Source organism: Cydia amplana, chromosome 19, assembly GCF_948474715.1.
Source record: "Cydia amplana chromosome 19, ilCydAmpl1.1, whole genome shotgun sequence".
NCBI classification, from domain to species: domain Eukaryota; kingdom Metazoa; phylum Arthropoda; class Insecta; order Lepidoptera; family Tortricidae; genus Cydia; species Cydia amplana.
The window spans coordinates 2869594-2893813 of record NC_086087.1 but is presented as its reverse complement, the minus strand read 5'-3'; the positions used below and the strand labels follow the sequence as shown (position 1 = coordinate 2893813).

Sequence of the window (24220 nt, the reverse complement as noted above, 5' to 3'; positions counted from 1 at the left end):
AGATGTTATGAAGTTGTTAATTCATACCGTCTTTTTTACTTATTTAATTTACATTTAATTAACATATTTTTTTAAACAAGATATTCTACTTTAACTTGCTATTTTCTGGCTATTTTAAATTCATCATTCTTTAAAGCGTGTATTCGAATGTGCTCATGGTTGTCATGGAAACGGTTGTGTTGTCATTTTTGTCAATGTCAAAAACGCGATGATACACGAAGATTTATTGAGAAACTTCAGAAAGTTTTTAAATTACGTTTAATAAAGTAATAAATAATCTAATGATTTATTACATACAATGAATAACTTTGACCGAAGTAATAAAGTAACTGGAGTGTACTGGTTGAAATCACCTATAGAAAATATTACTATAAAGTAAGATAATACTTAATGGATTTGTTAAAGATTAGTCTTAGTTATTGCCAGTGATAAATGTATTTACTTATTTAGTGGCAAGCGCTTTGTTGTAAGTATATTATACATCAATTGCTGTTTTCAGGATAAGACTAAAACCTCATGAAGGTATTAAAACATTACCTAAATTCGAGACCTATAAAAATGACTCAAATAACACCATCCAACAAGTACAAAATAATAAAATAGAGGAACACGAATTCAAATGGCAAGAGAAAGCATTCAGTTTGCATGAATTACACCGGTACAGTGACATACACAACTGTATTTCAGAAAATGAATTATCCTATCATGATATGTTAGAAGAAAAGGATTATCAACCTGACAAATTATTTACATACATTCATCATGATTACCACTTACCAATGCCAATAAACAAAATAAAAAAAACAATAGGTGGCTCTGATGTTCTAAATTTGAATTCTTGTCTGGAAAAATTGAATTTGAGTGAAAAAGTATTTAGAGAAGATACAAGCTCTATGGCACATTTGTTTAGAAGTGAGGAAAGTATTGCCAGTGAGGAAAAATGGACTGCTATGCATGTGATGTATGACAACTCAGAATATAATGAGTAAGTACCAAAGAGAATATAATCACTACATTTTAAGAGACAGGACTATACTACTACTTTACGTTACTAGCGATGGGACTCCCATACAGTTTTTGTCAGTTGCTGTGTGTGTGTGTGTGTGTGTGTGTGTGTGTGTGTGTGTGTGTGTGTGTGTGTGTGTGTGAGCGTTTTAAAAAAATTAGGTACATTTCATTCACGCCTCATACATGAAAAAAGCGGCCAAGTGCGAGTTGGACTCGCCCATGAAGGGTTCCGTATTTAGGCGATTTATGACGTATAAAAAAAAACTACTTACTAGATCTCGTTCAAACCAATTTTCGGTGGAAGTTTACATGGTAATGTACATCATATATTTTTTTTAGTTTTATCATTCTCTTATTTTAGAAGTTACAGGGGGGGGACACACATTTTACCACTTTGGAAGTGTCTCTCGCACAAACTATTCAGTTTAGAAAAAAATGATATTAGAAACCTCAATATCATTTTTGAAGACCTATCCATAGATACCCCACACGTATGGGTTAGATGAAAAAAAAAATTTTGAGTTTCAGTTCGAAGTATGGGGAACCCCAAAAATTTATTGTTTTTTTTCTATTTTTGTGTGAAAATCTTAATGCGGTTCACAGAATACATCTACTTACCAAGTTTCAACAGTATAGTTCTTATAGTTTCGGAGAAAAGTGGCTGTGACATACGGACGGACAGACAGACGGACAGACAGACGGACAGACAGACATGACGAATCTATAAGGGTTCCGTTTTTTGCCATTTGGCTACGGAACCCTAAAAATGTCTCCCAAGATTTCCTTCCCAGATCGTCACATTTTTGTATGAATAATTTTTTTATTTGTATGGACGTGATGCACTGGAAAAATATTTTTTCATACAAAATTTTGGGACACATTTTTAGGGTTCCGTAGCCAAATGGCAAAAAACGGAACCCTTATAGATTCGTCATGTCTGTCTGTCTGTCCGTCTGTCCGTCTGTCCGTCTGTCCGTCTGTCCGTCCGTATGTCACAGCCACTTTTCTCCGAAACTATAAGAACTATACTGTTGAAACTTGGTAAGTAGATGTATTCTGTGAACCGCGTTAAGATTTTCACACAAAAATAGAAAAAAAACAATAAATTTTTGGGGTTCCCCATACTTCGAACTGAAACTCAAAAATTTTTTTTTCATCAAACCCATACGTGTGGGGTATCTATGGATAGGTCTGCAAAAATGATATTGAGGTTTCTAATATCATTTTTTTCTAAACTGAATAGTTTGCGCGAGAGACACATCCAAAGTGGTAAAATGTGTGTCCCCCCCCCTGTAACTTCTAAAATAAGAGAATGATAAAACTAAAAAAAAAAATATGATGTACATTACCATGTAAACTTCCACCGAAAATTGGTTTGAACGAGATCTAGTAAGTAGGTAGTTTTTTTTTATACGTCATAAATCGCCTAAATACGGAACCCTTCATGGGCGAGTCCGACTCGCACTTGGCCGCTTTTTAAACAAGATATTATGGCTCCTCTACATGATGGGCCAGCGCCGGCCACTCCAAGGGACGCATTTATGCGTTAGAGGGAGCAAGTGATATTGCTATCTCATTCTGCCGTATGGCTGCGTCCCTTGGAGTGGCCGGCGCTGGCCGATCATGTAGAGGAGTCATTAGTCAATTTCTTAGTAAATTTGACTAATATCTTACAAGACTTAGTCAATTTCTTCAAATATCTAGGTTAACACCTTTGAAGCGCTGGTGGCCTAGCGGTAAGAGCGTGCGACTTGCAATCCGGAGGTCGCGGGTTCGAACCCCGGCTCGTACCTACCAATGAGTTTTTCGGAACTTATGTACGAAATATCATTTGATATTTACCACAGTCGCTTTTCGGTGAAGGAAAACATTGTGAGGAAACCGGACTAATCCCAAACGGGCCTAGTTTACCCTCTGGGTTGGAAGGTCAGATGGCAGTCGCTTTCGTAAAAACTAGTGCCCACGCCAATTACTGGGATTAGTTGCCAAGCGGACCCCAGGCTCCCATGAGCCGTGGCAAAATGCCGGGACAACGCGAGGAAGATTATTATTATCTAGGTTAACACCTTAAGGCAGTTTCTTGGCTGGCAAGATCTCTTTATTAGTACCAAATGACTACCCATTTAAAACCAACTACCCATTTCAGAGACTCCCAACTGCTCCTAAAACAAGAGATCACTCTCCTATCTCTCTACCACAATGTGTCCCAGAACTACCTGATTGTGTCGCCTGATGTGAGCAGCGTGGACTTGAACCCGTACCAGCTAGAGACGGGGTATGAGTATGCTGTGGATGTGGACTTTGAAAGGGTTAATGGAGAGGAATTATTAGTGCTGGTGAGATTTTTGTTTAAATATTGGGTTAATTCCGTTAATTTAATTGTGACTTAGTACCACTTTCACCATCCCACTAACCTGAGGTTAAGCGGTTAAACCATTAACCTAGTGTCAAATTGTACTGGTAACCATGGTAACTCCAGGTTTTTCTGGGTTAGTGAATGGTGCAAATGGCCCTTAAAGAGGTAAATTCATAGGAGCTGATTTAAATATAAATAGCATTGTAATGAAGGACATTTTTTTAAATAAATTATGCATCTAATTTCAATAATTTTCAAGTACAACATTACAATTTAAATTAGAAAATAAAAAAGTAAGAATAATTAAGTGACCAACACAAAATATACTGCGATCAGCGCCATCTACTTCAGCTGACAATTTTGTAAAAGTGTATGAACTTACGCGTCTTCATATGTTCTCTTCATGTGATCTCATAATATGTACCTACCTAATGAAAATTGTAAATATTTGTAATTGTTAAGCTAGTAGTTATTAAGTTAACTGTAGTATAGGTATAATATGTTGCTGTGTCCTTACAGGGCGTCACTTAAACTAACCCAATAATATGTACCACCTGTATAACTGGTTTGTGATATGCAATAAATGATTCTATTCTATTCTATTATATCCATATCCGTTTATCTTCTAATATATTTCTTAATTTACATTTTTTCATAATCTGCTATTATTTCGCAACTACTTTACACCGAACCGAAGATGTCGGATAAAAATTAAACTAATAGTGTTGTCTTTTGCAGTTAAAAAAATTGTCCAAGAAATGGGAAAAACGTCACAAGCAGCATTTGAAGTTTGTCATGCCCCCGTTAGGCAGGAGACACCACTTTGTCACTGTGGAGATCCTTTCGGCGACAGACTTTGATTTGGATAACTTGTATGTGGAGTTTCATATTAAGGTGAGATATTTTTGGATCAAATGTGATACTTAATATAATATACTCCTAAGGCCCAAGGTCCTACCTAAAGTACCTCTTCAGTTCGATGAAATTTAAATCATATTCAATTGGAACAGAGTCGCTTTTGCTTTGTTTCGTTCAATTTTCCAACAACTCAAAATCAACTCTTATTTCCTACACTATAGGTTCACATTTCAGTGGCAAATTTGTGATTTTCCATTTGTATGGTTGGGCTTTAGGAGGCTATTTAAGATAAATCAGCTGAATACGGCCAAGTCTTGAACGAGTCCGTATCGGACCACGACTTCTTATCATCCGCCTAAGTTAAACGGTAGAACCACAGTTTATAAAACAATACAGTCATTCAATGAAGCTGTCTAGACAAGGCAATCGTGCGGGGTGCGAGGGGTGGGTCGCGCGCACCCGCCGAGCTGCATACATCGCCATTGTTAGTAGCTAGGTATAGTTTGTAGCTTTCTAATAGACCCCGAAGGCTAATCCTATTGTCTATTGTTAAGAAAAACCGCTCGTGCCACGTGCCACAACCACCTGCATAAAAAATCGGTACTTCGGTTACTGAGTGCCGGCGAGTCGAACGCTACAGAACCAGTCTAAAATGTGTCATCGAGATGCGTAACAAAGGCGCGTTATCGGAGAGCGCACCTACACTGGTTTTTTGAGCGTTGGACTAGCCCGCGCTCAGGTGCCAAATAGAATAATTAGGACCCTTTTTTGCAGGTAAGTAGCACGTGCGGTTTTACTGAACAATAGACAATAGGATAAGCCTTCGGGGTCTACTAGAAAGCTACAAACTATACAGGGCTAGCGTGTGCTTATAGTAAGTCATGTGTAAGTCTTGGGCAGTTGTGTAAAAGTCTATGACAACCCTACTGTGTTGTGCGGTGTCGGCATTTACACAAACATCAAAGGCGTCGGTCCACTGTTACTTTTTACACTGTGAACACTGTGGTAGAGTCTGTTCGGAAAGAAGTCGTTGAATATATTAGTCCCCATACATTTCACGACTCTTCTCTTTCCGCACAGACTAGAACAATAATGTCTACATACTCCGAAGCGCCTAGTTTTCTTAAATAGCAATATCTCTTCCAGGTGCCCGACGGGCTGCAGTGTTCAGACGCTCTGCACGGAAGAACGCACATTTCCAAGTCTAGCACTAATGGTAGTGAAGAGAAATATTGGAGTTTTGGACATTTGGTGGAACTTACGTTAGATGGGCCTCTGAATACAGGTAAAGTTGTACAGATTGTTTTTTAGGGTTCCGTATCCAAAGGGTAAAAACGGGACCCTATTACTAAGATTCCTCTGTCTGTCTGTCCGTCCGTCCGTCTGTCTGTCATCAGGCTGTATCTCATGAACCGTGATGCTAGGCAGTTAAAATTTTCACAGATGATATATTTCTGTTGCCGCTATAATATAGTATGTACCTAACAACAGAATGCAATAAATATTTAAGTGAGGCTCCCATACAATAAATGTGATTTTTTGCCGTGATTTGCTCAAAGGTACGGAACCGTTCGTGCGCGAGTCCGACTCGCACTTGCCGGTTTTTTACCAGATTTGTCCAGCCAGATCGACAAATTGCCTCGCACGAAATGGGTAATTTTAAGTAAAAAAATATTTATATTAAATGGGGCATTAGGTATCTATGAAAAGGGACCTTATTGTCGATGGCGCTTACGCCGCACAGCGTCGCGCGGCATTGTATTTATATCGGAGCATCGTTAATAATGACGTAAGCGCCATAGACAATAAGGTCCCTTTTCATAGATAACATCACATACGTTATATGGATTATTTTATATTTTCATTTACCAAACTATTAACCTGTCAAATCCCACGATATGACGTCACCATAAGCGTTCTGGCTCATATATGAGCCGTGGGAGCTGACAGATTAATTGTAATTTCAGAAACACCACCTCTAAAAATCTTCTTCGAAATCATCTCGACCGATTGGTGGGGCCGGCAACGCACGGAAGGCTACAGCTACCTCCCTCTAACACTGCAGCCCGGCCATTATAACCGGCATCTGTCCTGCTCTCGCCCTGAAGAGTTGAACCATGTTACGGCTGAGAGTAGAAGGTTTTTTGTAGGGGGGTGCCACTTGATTAGGGATTTGGAGGTGCTGGCTAAACCTCAGATGCAGGTAAGTTAAAGGTACCTACTTACCTAGGACACAGAATAAATAATACTAGGGGGCTGTTCATAAATTACGTCATCTATTTTTGACGATTTTTGACCCCCTCCCCCCTAAAATCATCTAAAAATCATGCGTCGAATGACCCCCCCAATTTGAAATGACGTAATTTATGAATAGCCCCCAGGTACAGAAGGTCCACTCTCTAAGAAAACGCGTCTATAACGACAGATATGACCGCTAGGTGGCGCAAGCGCGAGCAAGCGTCCGTTCCGTAGCGGCGCGCGGCAACTATCTATGGGTGACACCAAAATTGGTGTGGGCCACGCCTGCCTATGGAAGAATTGTGAATGTGGATAAAATGATATTTTATCACGAAGACTGTAGTCTTTCGTTTTCGAATTGAGGTCGTTTCGAGAATCACTATTTTGTTAAACACCTCAAACGGGAGGCACCACAAAAAATGTTCAGATCGCTAAATCATTCTTTTCAATAATCATCTTTATGGACCTTACCTCTAAATAAACCGCCATGATTTTGATTTTATATAAAAATTGTGGAATAAAATTTTTCGTAATCTCTGACATTTTTTCTGTCTTATTAATGATACCTAATGATAAACTTATTTGCATTAAACAGATTATTTTATTTGCATTTCATCAAGAAACTTACATACTCATCAAATATGGACACATCAAGCGTTTTGGCGTTATTTACTTGTATTAGTATTTATTTATTTGCTGAATATGGGTTTACAAGGTGAATATGCCATATTGAATCAATTTTTCCTTGTTTCCAGGACGCAAATTTCAAATTCACCACCACCGGCACCCTCTTCGTCCGCTGGTCCACCATCGCCCAGTCTCCCCTCCCCGGGTTCAAAGCTGCCCCCAGCCAAGTTTCCCACGCGTCGGCGTTATTGAGAGGGGCCGAGGCGGTGTTGAGGCAGTATAAAAGGGCGAGGGCCAGGTTGGCTGAGGCTACTAAAGATTTAAACGGTGTTCAGGAGACTACTTTTGGGTCTGATGATGATGATTAAACAACGTATAGTGTTTTTGTTATAAGGTGAAATGTAAGACTGAGCCATAAACTATATACAAAACAAAGACAGAAAAGATCTAAAAAAAAACTACATTGCTAGGTATCACCAAGAATTGCTAAAGAGAAAGATTTCTGGAAGAGTCTGCTATGTTTCATCGAGAAATGATTAATTAATAGAGAAGAGTAGATGGTCTCATGAGGTAAGATGAGAAAAAGACACTAGCTTCCTTTCTAACCACTTCTGCTAAATTCTCCCAATTTCGAACACACCAGTATTCTCCTGGTTGAGAACAGCCCCTAACCCAGTTTCCTACGCGTCGTTTCTCAAAAACACTCATCCAGTTTAAAACTGCCTCCAGCCAAGTTTTCCACACGTTGGCGTTATTGAGAGGCAGTGTTGAGGCAGTATAAGAGCGAGGGCTAGGTTGGCTGAGGCTACTAGAGATTTAAATGGTGTCCAGGAGACTACATTTGGGTCTGATGATGATTAAACAACGTAGCGTTTATGTTATAAGGTGAAATGTAAGACTGAGCCATAAACTATATACAAAACAAAGACAGAAAAGATTTCAAAAAAACTACATTGCTAGGTATCACCAAGAACTGCTAAAAACCTAAAGAGAAAGATTTCTTGAAGATACTGCTGTGTTTCATCGAGAAATGATTAATTAATAGAGAAGACTAGATGGTCTCATGAGAAAAAGACACTAACTTCCTTTCTAACCACTTACTTCTGCTAAATTCTCCCAATTTCGAACACACCAGTATTCTCCTGGTTGAAAACAGCCCCTAACCCAGTTTGTTACGCGTCGTTTCTCAAAAACACTCATTCAGTTTAAAACTGCCCCCAGCCAAGTTTCCTACGCGTCAGCGTTATTGAGAGGGGCAGTGGTGTTGAAGCAGAATAAAAGGGCGAGGGCTAGGCCGTTGGCTGAGCCTACTAGAGATTTAAATGGTGTTAGGAGACTACATTTGGGTCTGATGATGATGATTAAACAACGTAGTGTTTATGTTATAACTGTTATAAGGTGAAATGTGAGATTGAGCTAAAAACAATATACAAAGACTGAGAGGGGTTACTATTGGGGTTAAAAAAGGGAGTGGTAGTTTCTCAGTGGACTAATATCCACAATGTTATCTCAAACAAAACTATTCACTGTATTTAAGGTTTATTTAGTGATATTTTTACTTATGCTAGTGACAAAACAAAATAAAGATAAAACTATAAAATGTTTTTCAATTAACATGGATTTTACACAGTAGGTACAGGTGCATTTACACACAATTTCTCTAAACAATATACATTAGTCATGGTGAACTTTACATAATTTTTTACATTTTCTTAATCACAAACCGACTAAAACTACTTTAATTAAATAAGTACGCGGATGCACACTAAGGCCACACATTTCTTTAACATGGATATTGCCATGCCGCGAAGACCGCTTAGCATGACTTGTGTCGTCGCGCGTGACTATTATGTCTACTCATTAAGGCCCACTTGCACCATCGCGCTAACCCGGGGTTAAGCGGTTAAACCGTTAACCAAGTGTCAAATTGTACTGGTAACCATGGTAACTCCAGGTTTATCCGGTTAACCCCGGGTTAGTGTAATGGTGCAAGTGGGCATAATAAGTTAAAACTAATGTATGGTGGTCGGAGCAGTCGTTATTGGGTTCCTTTTTTTTATATTATAAATGGGCTTACTCATGGCCATTGGCCACAAACTAGCAAGACGTGGCCTACGATGGAGCGAGCCTGCCCAGAAGTTATAGGGTTATATGAGCTCGGAAATATAGACGCCGGCAAGGAATTCCATTCCTTGGCAGTGCGCATAAGAAACGAGGAAGCAAAGCGCTTCGTGCGAATTGGTGGATCTACCAAGGCCCCAGGGAGACCTTATTTCCCTCGGTCGCCTAATAACTCCCTCGCCTCACCGCGTCCCTCCACAGCTCGCACCTCGCGGCGACCGCCCTCGCGCGCCGCCGCTGCGCGTCCCGCGCGCGCGCCACGCGCTCGCCGCGCGCCGACGCCAGCGTGGCGAGCGCGGCGTACTGCGCGCGCCGCGCCGCGTCCGAGGCGGCTAGCTCTTCGCGGAGAACTGAGCTCTCCCAGGTGTTGAGGGCGCTGGATATCGCTATGCGCTGGAAAAACAACATATTTAATTTAGGGTCGGTTGCACCAAACTGTTTGTCTTCATTAAAAGAGTTCGCAAAATTTTATTGTATGGAGAGTTTCAGAGTCCCGGCGCGCCGGTGACGTTGATCAGTCTGTCAAGTACGGATGGTGCAACTGGCACTTAACTTAACAAGAGGTCATAAGGCGGTCACGAAACAAATGTAGATTCGTATTAATCCGATTCCGAAAATCATCCCTGAAGAACCCCTTTACTGTGGAACTGGTAGATTATATGACAGAATAGGGAATGCGCGGCTTAAAAGGAGAATTTAATGAGCAGCAAACACATGGCCTAAATTGAAAACTTAAATTCACGCCCAGAAGCATCCATACAATACAGGTCATGTAGCTGCCCTTTGCGCGTTGAAGAGGCCTTTACACTTCAAATCAATATAAATAGGGCTTCTGTGATGCTAATGCTCCCTAGAGTTCAAATATGCTCTCAGTAAAGAGAAGTAGGTATAAACAGAGCTTGAAAAGCACGCAGTATGCAAGATGTGGATTTTAAAAAGTTTTCAGCAATTTCTGTAATATTTCATGAATATTTATATATTTTATATTTTGTAAACAGAAAGTTTCAAGATTCAAAAATATGAGTGGTTTCAGAAATTGTCCCTTGTCGAAATTTCTCAATTTTGGATATATTCCCGCGGCACGTCCAGTACCATTGCTTTCCAAGTTTCCACTTACCCTAGATGAGTCTCGAAGAATCTCGTTCCTCCTCTTGTCGGCATGATCAGCTCTCCTCTTAGTCTCCTCGACTTCCAGCAGCCTCCTCCACTCATCAGCTGATTCTTGGCGAAACCGTCTTTCAGCTGCTAGGAATGCGCGGGCTTCGTCTTCTAGTACCCTGTTGACTAGTTCTGATGCCTGTATGAGGAAATTATAAAATTAGTAACAGTCGCCATCAGATATATCGGAGCGGTCAAGGTGTCCACAATATCTGAACACGCACTCTAACGCCCTGACAATAGAGGCGTGTTCAGATATTTCTCGCGCGCTCGGATGTATCTGAAAGCGACTGTACAATACACGTGTTCAGAATTGCGCGCGTCACTTTTGACGTCTTTGCATTGCATGATAGCTATGTCAGTAATCAAAATAAAATACTTCAAATTAATTGGTATACTACTTTTAATGCTACCTCGTGGTTGAGTTATCTATTGACGACATTATTCGGTATGCGGACGTCAGTGCCATAAATACCATACCAGTCGCTTTATAAGTTTTCCAGGATAACTTTATCCTTGACGTCCACGACGTTACCTCTTCCACGGCGAAGTAAAAACGTGGTTTCATGGTGGCGTCCGTTTCATTCTTCTTCTTGTTAGGGGATATATCAGGCTCCACAGCCTATGTATCACTGCGACCATCCCTGATCTATTGTGATCGCCACCTACTACAAGTCTCGATCCAAACCTGCAACTTCAAACAGTTGCAGGATCTTTTTGATCTCGAGAGACTAACTCCTCCGGGCTCAGTATGTGTCTGCCCAGGATTAAGTCACGAGTGCGCATTAGGCAAGGGCACTCTGCGAGGATCTGCAAAGGCAATCTGCGAGGATGTTCAAAGGCGTCTCCTCTGGCGTCCGTTTAGGCAGATGTTTGAGATGTTAGGCATTTCTGCCAGGGTCCAGGGAGATAACTGGTATTAGTGGCATCTGCAACCGTTGTGCTTCTCTAATAATTCTTTACCTTTCCACTACTTTCTCCGGATGGAATTCAGCAGCGATTTTCTCTGTGAATGCTGTTACAGGTTATTTTTCAGTATCCGACCGTGCTTGCGCCGGAAGTGCGCTCATTCCGATATATTTTAACCTGAACTTTACACCCTTTCCTAGGCCTATGTATCTAACTACCGTATGAAAATAAAGATCTCTGTCTCTACATTTATATATGCATCATTATTTGACAAACAGACGTCAGAACGCTCGATCTTACCTAAGGAAGTCCTATCTTCAATAACTGAAATATTTTGCCGCTTTATTACTGGCATGTGTATGTAGGTATTACAAGTATGCACATTTAATGACGATGCTTTTTAAATATAAACGCAAGGACTTCTTTCGATATCAATATTCTGTCTTATCGTCATAATGTCGAGCTTTCTGTTAATCCTACTATCGTGGCAAGCCATATTGTCATATGGCCATCCTCAACATACTCTTGGGGTCCGTAAAGTCAGGGGCGATGGGGATCCCGGTGAGCCCCTATTTTTGACACCATTAATCAAAAAAGGCGATATCAAGAAAGCCAGGCATCTAGCTAGAGTAAACCTCAACGACAGTTTACCAATCGAGAGCTACACGGGATTCTTCACCGTCAATAAGGCTTACGGCTCCAACCAGTTCTTCTGGTACTTCCCCAGCATGTTTCCAGACAAGGATCAGGCCCCAGTACTCGTGTGGCTTCAGGGCGGCCCGGGCGGGTCTTCGCTGTTCGGCTTATTTTGCGAAAACGGCCCCATCACAGAAGAAAACGGACAATTTGTACCCAGACGATACCACTGGGCTCTGAACCACCACGTGATCTACATCGACAACCCCGTGGGCGCGGGGTTCAGCTTCACAAACGACACTAACGGATACTGCACAGACGAGACGCAAGTCGGCGAACAACTCTATTCCACCATCACTCAGTTCTTCCAACTCTTCCCGGAGCTGCAGAAAAACGATTTCTTCATCACTGGCGAATCTTACGCAGGAAAGTACGTCCCGGCTTTCGCTCACACGATCCACAAAAAGAACTCAAATGCGAAGACTAAAATAAACCTTAAAGGGCTCATTATTGGCGGTGCTTATATAAATCCTGAGAGTCAGGATAATTTCAGATTAGATTCAGAAGACAAACCAATTTCTATGAAACCAGGGAAATGCGATCCGATTCTAGGTGAGCCTACATTGTTGCGGTGTTAAATACAATCGAAGTTCGGAAAGCTATCCATGTTGGAACATTATCATATGACGAGTTGAGTGATACAGTGTATGAATATTTGAGTAAAGACGTGTCACGGTCTATGGCGCCTTGGCTGTCGGAATTACTAGACCACTATCCGGTGACCCTTTACGGCGGAGAAGACGACCATACAGTAGCTTACGCCGGAATTGTTGATTTTTTGAGAAATCACTTTAATTTTACGGGTGAAGATGAATACAAGTCAGCGAAGCGGTACTCATGGAGGGTAGATGGTGAGTTGGCAGGATGTGTAAGGAGCGCACGTTTTCTGAAGGACATTTATGTGCTAAAAGCTACGCACTACGTACCTGCAGACCAGCCCAAACGTGCCTGGGACATGATCACGAGACTCACTCATGGGAAGGGGTTTGATAAGAAAGAAATCTGCCCAGTGTAGCTACCGTTAGCTTTAAGATAGGTATTTGACATTGTAATAACCAATCACTTAATTAAGGTTGATGCAATTTACCTTCATAAATAAACGAATAATGTTAGATATAAGTTCACATTTCTTTCCTATCTCCAACCATGTAGCTCCTTATACCTTACTCCGAATGATAACTATAGCTCTTCAAAATCACGAGAAACTTTCTTTTTCACGTCCCTTCTTCATGTTCACGTTCTTTCGTTTATTGGTCAAGAGCAAACAATGGATTCAAACGAAGTCGCAGACATGACACCAGACATATATCTACTCTCGTACATAAAAGTTTTCTGAGTCTTGCTAAGACTTGATAGGCTACAGGAATTTCAACGTCTATAGGACGTTCTTGATATAAAACTCCTGAAATCCATCACATTTTCCACTAAGCACGAGACATCAAAACTACGTATGTGCAAGTTTGGGAAACAATTTGAAAGCTTTTGAAAGTTTTCTCATGAATTACAGGAGTTTTACATTTGAACAATTACATTTCGTAAAGCTCTCATTGAACGTTACGATTAACTATATTTTTATAATGTAGATAATTCCGCTACTTTGTAAACTTCCCATCGGCTCATCAGTCAGCAGAACTCCGTTACCTTCTTGTCTTCCCTCCAAACTAACATTTCCACAGCCTTCCGCTCCTTCCACCTGATGGTGTTCAGCAGCTGGTCTTTCTACATATACTGTCCAAGGTTCTTCACTATCCGGCGGCATTCTAAATTAAAACCATCTTTGTTTCGTTAGATAGGCTCGAAGAATACTAACATCGACACAGGTTATTTAAAACTCCTGAAGTATTCCAGATACTTAATCCATATGTTCAGCTCAGAAATTGTAGTAAACCGTTTTTCTACCTTAAAAAAAGATTACCTTTTTATCTTCCGTCCAAGCCAACAGTTCCTCAGCCTTCCCCTCCTTCCACCTGATGGTGTTCAGCAGCTGGTCTTTGTACATGTTGTCCAAGGTTCTTTAGTATCCGGTGGCATTCTAAATTAAAACCGTCTTTGTTTCTTTAGATAGGCTAGAATTCCAACATCGGAACACGTTATTTAAAACTCCTGAAGTATTCCAGATGGTCAGCTAAGCAATTGTCATCAACCGTTCTGTTACCTTAAAAAGAGATTACCTTTTTATCTTCCGTCCAAGCCAACAGTTCCTCAGCCTTCCTCTCCTTCCACGATGGTGTTCAGCAGCTGGTCTTTTTGCATATGATGTTCGAGGTTCTTCAGTATTATCCGGTGGCATTCTAAATTAAAACCGTCTTTGTTTCGTTAGATAGGCTCTAAGAATTTCAACATCGACACACGTCATTTAAAACTCCTGAAGTATTCCAGATGTTCAGCTAAGCAATTGTCGTTAACCGTTTTTCTGCCTTAAAAAAGATTACCTTTTTATCTTCCGTCCAAGCCAACAGTTCCTCAGCCTGCCGCTCCTTCCACCTGATGGTGTTCAGCAGCTGGTCTTTCTACATATGCTGTCCAAGGTTCTTCAGTAGGTATCCGGTGGCATTATAAATTAAAACCGTCTTTGTTTCCTTAGATACGCTCGAAGAATTCCAACATTGGAACAGGTTATTTAAAACTCCTGAAGTACCTATTCCAGATACTTAATCCAGATGTTCAGCTGAGCAATTGTCGTCAACCGTTCTTTTACTTTACCTTTTTATCTTCCGTCCAAGCCAACAGTTCCTCAGCCTTCCTCTCCTTCCATCTGATGGTGTTCAGCAGCTGGTCTTTCTGCATATGATGTTCGAGGTTCTTCAACATCCGGCGGTGTTCGTGCCAGATGCGCTCGTCTTCTCGCTTGCGGTTGATGAAACGCTTGTATTGTAGGGAGGTTTGGGCTTCCATCTGAAACATGAACGATCAGGGTTTATTTTAGAAGTCCCTCGATATTTGTATACGTTGAAACTAATTTCGATTGAACGGAAAGAACTGTTCATATTTGGTAGTTGTCCGACCAGAAGCATTAGGCGTGGCTCACTCCGCGATTTTGTCGCATCGCTGCAAGTATGCGCCCCACACCAATTTTGGTGTCTAGACATAGTAGTTGCCTTGCCGCGCACCGCTACGGAGCGGACGCCTGCTCACGCTTGCGCCACCTAGCGGTCATATATGTCGCAATACTACTTAGTACTATTATTTATTCTGTGCCAGAAGTGAGAAAAATTATATTTTCAAGTACATACAATGAAAATAAGAGTAAGTTTAGTTTTTACTTTCAAGGCTCCAAAGCCTATAATAGACTCTTAAGATTACTGAAAAGCATAGGCAAAGGAATGGCATAGTGACCTGAAACAGCACTCACCATCTCCCGTCCCTCTTTCTCCTGTAGCCACATCTTATGGAACTGGTCGGCCAGTCTCTCTCTATCGTCTTCATCTTTCCTCTTCTTAGCAAGGGCGGCCAGGAGACGCCATTCCCGTTCAGGGACGGAGCCCAAGTCCGTGCCGGTGTCGTAGTCGAGGCCGAGGATTTCTGATATCTTAGTATTCTTAGAGCGAGCTGAAATAAAGATTTTATACATAATTATCAAATTATATAGATATTTAACCCCCGATCATATAATTTTACAAGCTTCAATTAGTTAATTTATGCTTTATTCTATTCTTACAAATACATACCTAAGTTAAAATGATAGATTAGTCATACGATTAGTGTCCGTCTAAATCATAGCGAAGGATTATATTATGGGTCCAACTATTTTTCAAAATAAAAGGCGGTTATGTAGATAATTGTCCAAAATTCATGAAACCGCCAAATTAAAAACCTGTCCGTTCATTAGTTGTTTTTGTTGTGTTTTGCTGTTTACCCACTAACATAACATGACTAGTACAAGACATGAATATTGAGACACAAACGTAAGTTCACGCACTTTGCTATTTGATTGTCATCAGGCGCTGACGCTTTTGCATTCATGCCAACAAAAACAAAATACATACGAGAGTTAAATTACTAAAATATCTCACTTTAAATAAAATATCTAGTTATTTAATATAATTTGACACAACCACGAGGGATTTATAATCGCGTGTATCGCGTATATGAGGACACCTTGTGTTTTTTAGAAAGACACCAAATAAGAGGAGATTGTGTGTGTATCTCACCTGATTCCGTATTCATAAGGAGAGCGTGATCCTTATTGGTGTGAATACTGGTTACCTAATTGTCTTATGACTTTATTACCAACGTCTTATGACACGCGGTCAGTCAGTTGCCAACAGCAGATCAAAAAATAACAAAGACTGGATGTTTGCAATCATTTTTAGGGTTCCGTAGCCAAATGGCAAAAAACGGAACCCTTATAGATTCGTCATGTCTGTCTGTCTGTCTGTCCGTCTGTCCGTCTGTCTGTCCGTCCGTATGTCACAGCCACTTTTCTCCGAAACTATAAGAACTATACTGTTGAAACTTGGTAAGTAGATGTATTCTGTGAACCGCATTAAGATTTTCACACAAAAATAGAAAAAAAACAATAAATTTTTGGGGTTCCCCATACTTTGAACTGAAACTCAAATTTTTTTTTTCATTAAACCCATACGTGTGGGGTATCTATGGATAGGTCTTCAAAAATGATATTGAGGTTTCTAATATCATTTTTTTCTAAACTGAATAGTTTGCGCGAGAGACACTTCCAAAGTGGTAAAATGTGTGTCCCCCCCCTGTAACTTCTAAAATAAGAGAAAGATAAAACTAAAAAAAATATATGATGTACATTACCATGTAAACTTCCACCGAAAATTGGTTTGAACGAGATCTAGTAAGTAGTTTTTTTTTATACGTCATAAATCGCCTAAATACGGAACCCTTCATGGGCGAGTCCGACTCGCACTTGGCCGCTTTTTATCATATCTTTTAAACTAAGTAGTCACTACTTGTTGCAAGTTTTATTGTACCTATATTGTTGGAAAGTTTATTTTGGAGGCGATGACAAAGTTTACACAAATAGGTAAAGTTTCAAATGATGCTAGGTTTTGAGCACTAAGTTTAAAATACCTTTTTTGTTTCATTTTTATACTTTCAACGAAATTGTAATAGGTACATATTTTAACAAAAAAACTTCCAGCGATCACTAGTATATGGAAACAGCATCGATAATTCAGTTTGTCGATATATGAACTCCCTACCTGTCATCACCTGTCATTAAATTTTGCTTCCTACAACCCTATATCTCCATATAAGGAAAGCTTTTTAGGGAAAATCGTTAGTCTATATTTTCACATGCCTTTGCCGGTAGCGAGTTTAAAACATGTGCATGTTGCGACATATGTAAATTACCTAACACGGTGAAAAAGTTATTACTGAGAATTAATGCATTCGGTTTCCGGAGAATTAGCCGTGGTTACGTATAATTAACCATTAACACAAAAACCTGGACGTTAATTACAAATATTTTCAGTTAATTTGTTGGTTGCCTTGCGAGTTAAATTGTCGCGATCGCAATGTGACGATTGACAACCATATTTTTAATTGGTAACGTTTCTTACTACCTATAGGTACAGATTGGCTACCAAAATGTCCGCCGTTTGTAACTGAAGGTTTTTATGATAAAGGAGGCAATCGAGCAGACGAATTGCCTGATGGTAAGAAATTACCGCCGCCCATGGACCACCGCAACACCAGAGGGGTTGTAAGTACGTTGCCGGCAATTTAGATAGAAGTACGCTCTTTTCTTGAACGTTTGAAGGTAATATCGGTCCGGAAATACCGCAGGTGAAAGTTCACAGTTTAGGTGGGCTAGGCAGGAAGTTTCTGGAGAAACGCACAGTTGAGGACGGCCAATCTACATAAGTGGTGAAGATGGAAATGTCGTATCTTGTGGAAATGAGTAGTGTTTAATATGTGTGTGTGTTAGTCCTCCTGTTGTACTCTATTTTTATGTGCAATAAAGTTAAAAATTAATAAATAAATACGTATAATTTACTTAAGTAACTTACAAGTTGTTTTCTTCTTCCTCGGCGAGCGTCGCGGGGACTCTGTTATTGTTTTATAACAGAACACCATTTTACAGACAAGTGTGAGACACTTCTTATATTGTCAGAGCAACTTGTAATGTTTGTATGCAGCTATATACCGTTACCAAAATTTGCTGAAACGATGACACCTAGTCTTTTAACCTTTCAGTCTGTGGTGGTCATAATTATGGATTCTAACCTCAGTTCTGCTTTAGTTATAGATTATAGAGCAGATAAAATGCAAGAAAATTACTAAATTTTGGTCAGAATGCTTATATTGCTTATTATACACAGACAGGAGACGTTAACAAAAGCGTAAGTAAATAAATGAAATATTTTGTACAATTATTAAAAATAAAAAGGTAAGTAAAATCAATAAGAATTATTCACAAAAGCGTAGGTAAATAAATGAAGTATTTAGTACAATTATTGGCAGTGAAAAGGTGAGTAATATCAATAAGAGTTTACGCAATAATCTGCGTAAATGTAAAAGCACTGCCTAGCCGCGATAACGTTTCAATTTTCACTCCGCGCACTATTTTAAACTAAGAACCAAGTTCACACTAAGGTTAAAGAAAGAGATGTCCATATTGATCCAACGTGCCAAGGTTACGGGTTACGGGTAAGGTTACAGTGTACTCGCATTGATTGGAATGTATATTTACTGCCTACACATGTGTTACTTGTGTTAGGGTGGTATTCCACCTGTCAAATTTCTTTGTCCAATGTCATTGCGTCTCGCTTGGTCATTAAGGAAAATGTGAGACGCAATATACATTGGACAGATGGAATACCTACCTTAGACATGTTTTTATTTGTTGAGCGAGTTTGGGCGAGTACTTATTTTTCCCTAATACTTTAGTGGTCGCCCACAGCTTCATTTGTAATTGTAACTAACTGTATACGAGTATTATAAGGTGTATTCGGGTATTTCCGAATGAACGAATAGTGGCGGATAATTCCGAAAGCTGACTCTTACTACAACGGAATATGAGTGATTTTTACATGATTTTCGGGATTACCCGATTTCCGGAATTACCCGAATAAACCTTAGTAGGAATTATTTTGAGATTGAAAAAAAGTTTACACAAAGTTTAGAAAAAAAATAACGATGAGTAAATTTTCAAAAATCCTTTTAAAATAAAGTAAAAGGGAAATTAGTTATGTTATATACTTTCTCCTAATCAGTACACAATACCGAATATGTATAGGTATACCCTTAAGAGCCAACAGGAGTGGTCATTTCTCCATACAAACGTACTCGACTGTTTCCTCCGTGGGTTTTGAAGCTAGAGCAATGATTTTTTCAACACAGATTAATATTGTCAATATCTGTGTCGGACCGTTTTGATTTTTTTGATATTTTTGTTTTTTAAGGCGCTAGAGCCCTTCAAAAATGGCCAAAATGGCCTAATTGACTATGCCGCAATGAGAGGCGTGCTATTCAAAACTGATATCAATTAGTCAAAAAAGCAAAACGGTCCGACACAGATAATGTCATTATCATTTAGATTTCCAAATTTGGTTACGATTGGTTAAGTTTTGGAGGAGGAAACAGTCGAGTACGAAACCTCGATTTTTGAGATTTTTACGCAGGATTTTTCGCCTTGTCCTTATTGCACTAGTTTTAGGAGCCGCTTCCGTTAGCGAGACGGGTATATTTACCTAAAATATTTAAATCTTAGCTCCTGTTGGCTCTTAAACGGATCCCCACTGTATAAATAACCCCTTGAAGAAATATTCGGGGACTTTTTACTGTCATTACCTACTTATATTATTATAATAGGTATATAGTGTATTACAATAACAAATATCTGGGAGACCGAGCTTTGCTGGGAAGACATATAAAAACTCAAAAATGCGCATTTTCCCAGAGATAAGATCGATTTTTCGTCCTTCAAAACCCCCATATATAGCAAATTTCATTGAAATCGTTAGAGCCGTTTCCGAGATCCCCGAAATATACATATAAATAAATATACTAGAATTGCTCGTTTAAAGGTATTAGATAGAAAGATAATTGGGCACAAAATATTCATAAATCCGACGCACGCACACGCTATCATATGAAATCACGTTTTTCCTCTCAGATAGTCTACAGATAAAGTACAATTCTAGGCTAAGCTGGCTGAGAGTTAGGTATTTACAATTCAGTCTGGACCAGTGGCAATAGGTACGTGAAAAAAAAATCTTTTCTTCTTTAGCTATAACAAATGTGGCTGAATATTAGAAAATGCACTACTAGAGAAGCAGTTAGGCTATAACTGCGATAATCTGTCCAAAAACACACATATTTTACACTTTTGCTCCTTACATTGTAAGAAGTTGAAAAATGTGAACGTATCTTTGACGTCGTCTGTACCCAAAAACCAATAAAAGATACCTACAAGTTCAATTTAAGCAGAGGCCAAGGTACGCAAGGTCACTTGGATGCTATACGAATAATATTTATGAAAATCTAATGCAGGGCTGCCAGATCGTAGAATTAGATACGAAATTCGTATAATGGAATTATTTTCGTATCTATTACGTGGCCAATCGGTATAATCGGATACGAAAAAAAAAACACCGATGTCAAACTACTGACAATACTTTAAAAAATAGTGTGTCAATACTGTTATACAATTTAATGGAACCGTACGTCAACGTCAGGGCTATAATAGTAGTTTATGCAACAGTGATATAATAAGGGTTCTTAAAATTCAAGGGTCGAAGTTACAAAACGAGACGTAGTCGAGTTTTGTAAAAAAAGACCCGAGAATTTTAAGAACCAATTATGAGCTGTTGCATACATTACTTTTTCTATGACAGCTGCAGCAAAAAAAAAAAAAAAAAAAAAAAAAAAAAAAAAAAAAAAAAAAAAGTTATTATTAAAAAAAAAGAGTTATTATTTAAAAAAATTGAGTTATTATTTAAAAAAAAAAAAGAGTTATTATTGTAAATGAAAACATACCTCTTTCAATCAAGATGATCGGAACTTGTATCTTTAAAAAAAAAAAAGCAGTTGTATTATACTCATAAGATGACTGCTAGCAGTCATCTTATGAGCCTATAGACAAAGCATTCAAATGACATTGCTTTAGATATCACTGTCAGTCATTTAATTGACACATTTAAGTGCTGGAGTAGAAAAAATATTGTAAAATTCGAAGATCGCAAATTGCGGGCGTCCCTCTCTGTCACTCTTATTACGCCTTCATTGGAGTACTTAAAAGAGAAAGACCCCCGCAATTTGCGAATTTCGATCTCCGCAGTAAGACCCCAGTTTTTAAAATATCGATTTAATATTAATCGTTTTTTTTTTTAATTGTGTTCTCGTATAATGCAATCGAATTTCGTATAATTGCAGTCACTGGATCGTATAATCAAAAATCATGTACTGGCCCTGATCTAATGCGCAAATTGCGCAATGCCAACGTAAGAACGATATTTCAGTACCTAAATATATTATTAATATGTTTTAGATAAATACCTATAAATCAAAGAGTAACGCCGACGCACGCAATAAAATGAAATTACGCTTTTCCTCTGAGATAAGATGTTGCGTGTAAATAATATTCCGGATGAAGTATGTTGAACAAACAATTTATATCTAATTATACATGTAGATTTATATACAGGGTGACATTTCAGTCGTGATCAGTAATATGTTTTTCTAACTCCATAAACAACGAGCAATTTAATGCCCCTACTCTTACTAAAATCAGACCAGTTTTTTTTTAGTTTTTTTTTTGTCATTTATTTTACTTTTACAAGTGGCAATGTGGTATTTAAACAGCTTTGTAAGATATTTCAAATGAAAAATTAATTTTATTTCTAACTGGGACAAATGACAAAATTGATGTCAATGACAGTTCCGATTCAAAGAGGCGATCCAATTTACCTACTAATTTAAATATCTTAATAAGCCGTTGTAATATCCTAAAGCCACTTATAAAAGTAAAATAAATAACAAAAAAAAAATCTTGTCTGATTTTAGTAAGAGTAGGGGCATTAAATTGCTCGTTGTTTATGGAGTTAGAAAAACATATTACTGATCACGACTTAAATGTCACCCTGTAGATAAATATAAGGCCGATAGCTTAACTATCATTATTCTAATGATTTTTTAATATTACAACAACACAGTTTTACACTAGAAACTAGGCAGACTCCATTTACTCGTAACGCAAAAGAAAAAGGCATTAAATTTAGATAATTATCTTAACCTTTAATGGACCATTAGTCCCTTAAGTTATGATGACAGGTAGGCAAGCCATGACAAAGAGGACAAATTAATTCATCACCTCCTGGATTTTGTAGCATAATAGCTTTTGTTACCTATATACGAGTATATTCGTATTTCAGGTATAATTTATCCCAATTTTAAAAAAAACAAGATATATACAGTGTATTACTAAAAGAAATTAAAAACTAGCTTAAATCTAAAATAGGCCCTTTTAAATGATAATAAAATTGTAAAACATAATTTCCCTCAAATTTCAATAGACACAACATCGAAAAACTTTCTGTTCGTGATAGTTTGGTATGATCACACACGCAAATATATAAATGTCAAGTCAAACTATCACCATCATGCATTTCCTCATTCATAACTTAATAACTCCAACGCAATTGTTCACCTACACGAGCTATTTGAGAGTTGCTATCGCTGTTTATCAGTTATGTATGAGATATCGCGTGATAACGCAGTCGAAAACGCGCCGCGGGGCGGTGACGACGCCATCATGGATAACGATAAGCCAAGGATATACAAGAGGCCTGATGTCTTGAAGAAAATCAACGCGGAACACATTCTCGCTATAGAGAGAGGCCTGCTAGGCGATTTACCTGATAGACTCAAGCCGAAACCCCCAGAGCCTGTCCGAGGACGCCCGAACAACCTCCAGCTTGTAACTTACAAACAGCCCGGATTACTCTCAGCGTGCCTTCCTGTTGTAATAGAAACGCCTAGCTCGCTACCGCTCACGCCTACAGAACCGTTCGACAATGAAATCTCATCTCTGAAGAAATCCTTCAGTTTCAGAGACAAACTTTCTAAAATCAACATCTTTGGACACAAGGACAAACCAGAAAAGAACAAATACAAAACAATTGAAGAGGATGAGAAGAAACATGATGAGTTCGGAGATAAAGATAAGCAGAGGATGGAGAAGTCGAAACGGCAAAGTGAGCAGGACAGTAAATCTAACAAGCGCTTCTGGTTCTTTAGAAACAAAGAACTTTTGGAAAACAAAGCGCATAGTCCTGTTTACAAAAGGAGTAAGAGTTTCGAGTTCCTACCTAGAGCATTAGAAGAAGACGAAGAATGCTTTAAGAAACCAACCTTGTCAAGGAATCAGTCTTATGTATTTGGGAGTACAGACACAATGGGTGACGCGTGGACTTCAAACGAGAGTTTGGAATACATATCAAATGTTTACTATGATAATGACGACACAGTATTCCTTAAAAGTATTAAAGAATTTCCTTCAGAATTGTCTTCTGCTAACACTTCCAGTTTATCTAATGCTACTTCAGCATCCAGTGGTTTGGTAGCGAACATTTTTAAGCGTGAATCAGTGCAGGACTTACTAGATGAATTCGACAAGACGGTAGACATGTTCAGTGAGAACTATTTAAGTGATTGTGAAACTTATACTAAACCTAAGAAAGAAGTAGTGCAGGGGCATCGTCGAAGCTCCAGCTTTGATACATTAGGTCTTCAGTCTCCAAAGATCGTGCCAGTATCTAAAGTGGATGAGTTGAGTGAGGATTTTAAGAAAGAGTTGTCGAAAGCGTTGGAAGTGAAGCGTGCAGTGCGTTCGCCGACGGGCCGGCGTGGTTCCGTCACGGATTGGTTTGTGCTCGAGGACCCTGTGGTACACACGGAGGACCACCGAAGAAATCATGCCCTGCATGAGATGAACAAGTATAAAAGGGCGCAGAAGAAACCGGTAAACAGGGTGAGGAGGATCAGCTCTACAAAATATGTAAGTGTTTTTTATAAGTCTAATCGAGGAATGCGATGCTGATGAAATAATTATCTCATTAAGAGATAACTAACAATTAAGACATTTCAACTTCTTTGAATCTACATATTTGGTATTTATCTGTATCATCAGTTTTATCTTTAACTTCAGTTGCGCAAACGTCATTTACAACGACGAATATTGTAACCAAATTTATTTTTATCTAAATCAATATTTCGAAAAGTGCCTATTTGATTGTCTTTCTACGATGCAATTTTATGATGAAACGATTTGTTGTA

General features: G+C 38.9%; 4 protein-coding genes across 4 annotated transcripts; 3 read left to right on the top strand and 1 right to left on the bottom strand.

The window, feature by feature from the left end:
* The first annotated feature begins 262 nt into the window (after window positions 1-262).
* Window positions 263-7457, top strand: LOC134656784 (tectonic-like complex member MKS1). Its single transcript, XM_063512308.1, has 7 exons — window positions 263-375; window positions 500-985; window positions 3155-3344; window positions 4103-4258; window positions 5369-5507; window positions 6190-6425; window positions 7216-7457. Exons 1-7 carry the CDS (start codon window positions 299-301, stop codon window positions 7453-7455), a joined length of 1524 nt encoding a protein of 507 aa, XP_063368378.1. The 5' UTR covers window positions 263-298; the 3' UTR covers window positions 7456-7457.
* A 1916-nt stretch (window positions 7458-9373) lies between these two features.
* Window positions 9374-18019, bottom strand: LOC134657103 (golgin subfamily A member 6-like protein 6). The gene is made up of 5 exons (XM_063512656.1): window positions 17953-18019; window positions 15324-15520; window positions 14675-14866; window positions 10326-10505; window positions 9374-9601 (listed from the first exon to the last, which is right to left on the bottom strand). Exons 1-5 carry the CDS (start codon window positions 18017-18019, stop codon window positions 9374-9376), a joined length of 864 nt encoding a protein of 287 aa, XP_063368726.1.
* Window positions 11705-13000, top strand: LOC134657071 (vitellogenic carboxypeptidase-like). The gene is made up of 2 exons (XM_063512623.1): window positions 11705-12516; window positions 12549-13000. The coding sequence occupies exons 1-2, from the start codon at window positions 11731-11733 to the stop codon at window positions 12984-12986; spliced, it is 1224 nt and encodes a 407-aa protein (XP_063368693.1). The 5' UTR covers window positions 11705-11730; the 3' UTR covers window positions 12987-13000.
* A 4409-nt stretch (window positions 18020-22428) lies between the features above and the next one.
* Window positions 22429-23984, top strand: LOC134657102 (uncharacterized). Its single transcript, XM_063512655.1, has one exon. It carries the CDS (start codon window positions 22635-22637, stop codon window positions 23982-23984), a length of 1350 nt encoding a protein of 449 aa, XP_063368725.1. The 5' UTR covers window positions 22429-22634.
* Window positions 23985-24220: the final 236 nt, after the last annotated feature.

Excerpts from the sequence above, each read along its gene's own strand:
- LOC134656784 (XM_063512308.1), top strand. The coding sequence starts at position 299 with ATGAATAACTTTGACCGAAGTAATAAAGTAACTGGAGTGTACTGGTTG. Across the intron at positions 986-3,154 it reads GACAACTCAGAATATAATGA|AGACTCCCAACTGCTCCTAA; the intron begins GTAAGTACCAAA and ends TACCCATTTCAG. Across the intron at positions 5,508-6,189 it reads AGATGGGCCTCTGAATACAG|AAACACCACCTCTAAAAATC; the intron begins GTAAAGTTGTAC and ends TTGTAATTTCAG.
- LOC134657071 (XM_063512623.1), top strand. The coding sequence starts at position 11,731 with ATGTCGAGCTTTCTGTTAATCCTACTATCGTGGCAAGCCATATTGTCA. Across the intron at positions 12,517-12,548 it reads AACCAGGGAAATGCGATCCG|AATACAATCGAAGTTCGGAA; the intron begins ATTCTAGGTGAG and ends GTTGCGGTGTTA.
- LOC134657103 (XM_063512656.1), bottom strand. The coding sequence starts at position 18,019 with ATGGTGTTCTGTTATAAAACAATAACAGAGTCCCCGCGACGCTCGCCG. Across the intron at positions 15,521-17,952 it reads GAGGAAGAAGAAAACAACTT|CTCGCTCTAAGAATACTAAG; the intron begins GTAAGTTACTTA and ends TCTTTATTTCAG. Across the intron at positions 9,602-10,325 it reads TTCTTCGAGACTCATCTAGG|CGCATAGCGATATCCAGCGC; the intron begins GTAAGTGGAAAC and ends TTGTTTTTCCAG.
- LOC134657102 (XM_063512655.1), top strand. The coding sequence starts at position 22,635 with ATGTATGAGATATCGCGTGATAACGCAGTCGAAAACGCGCCGCGGGGC.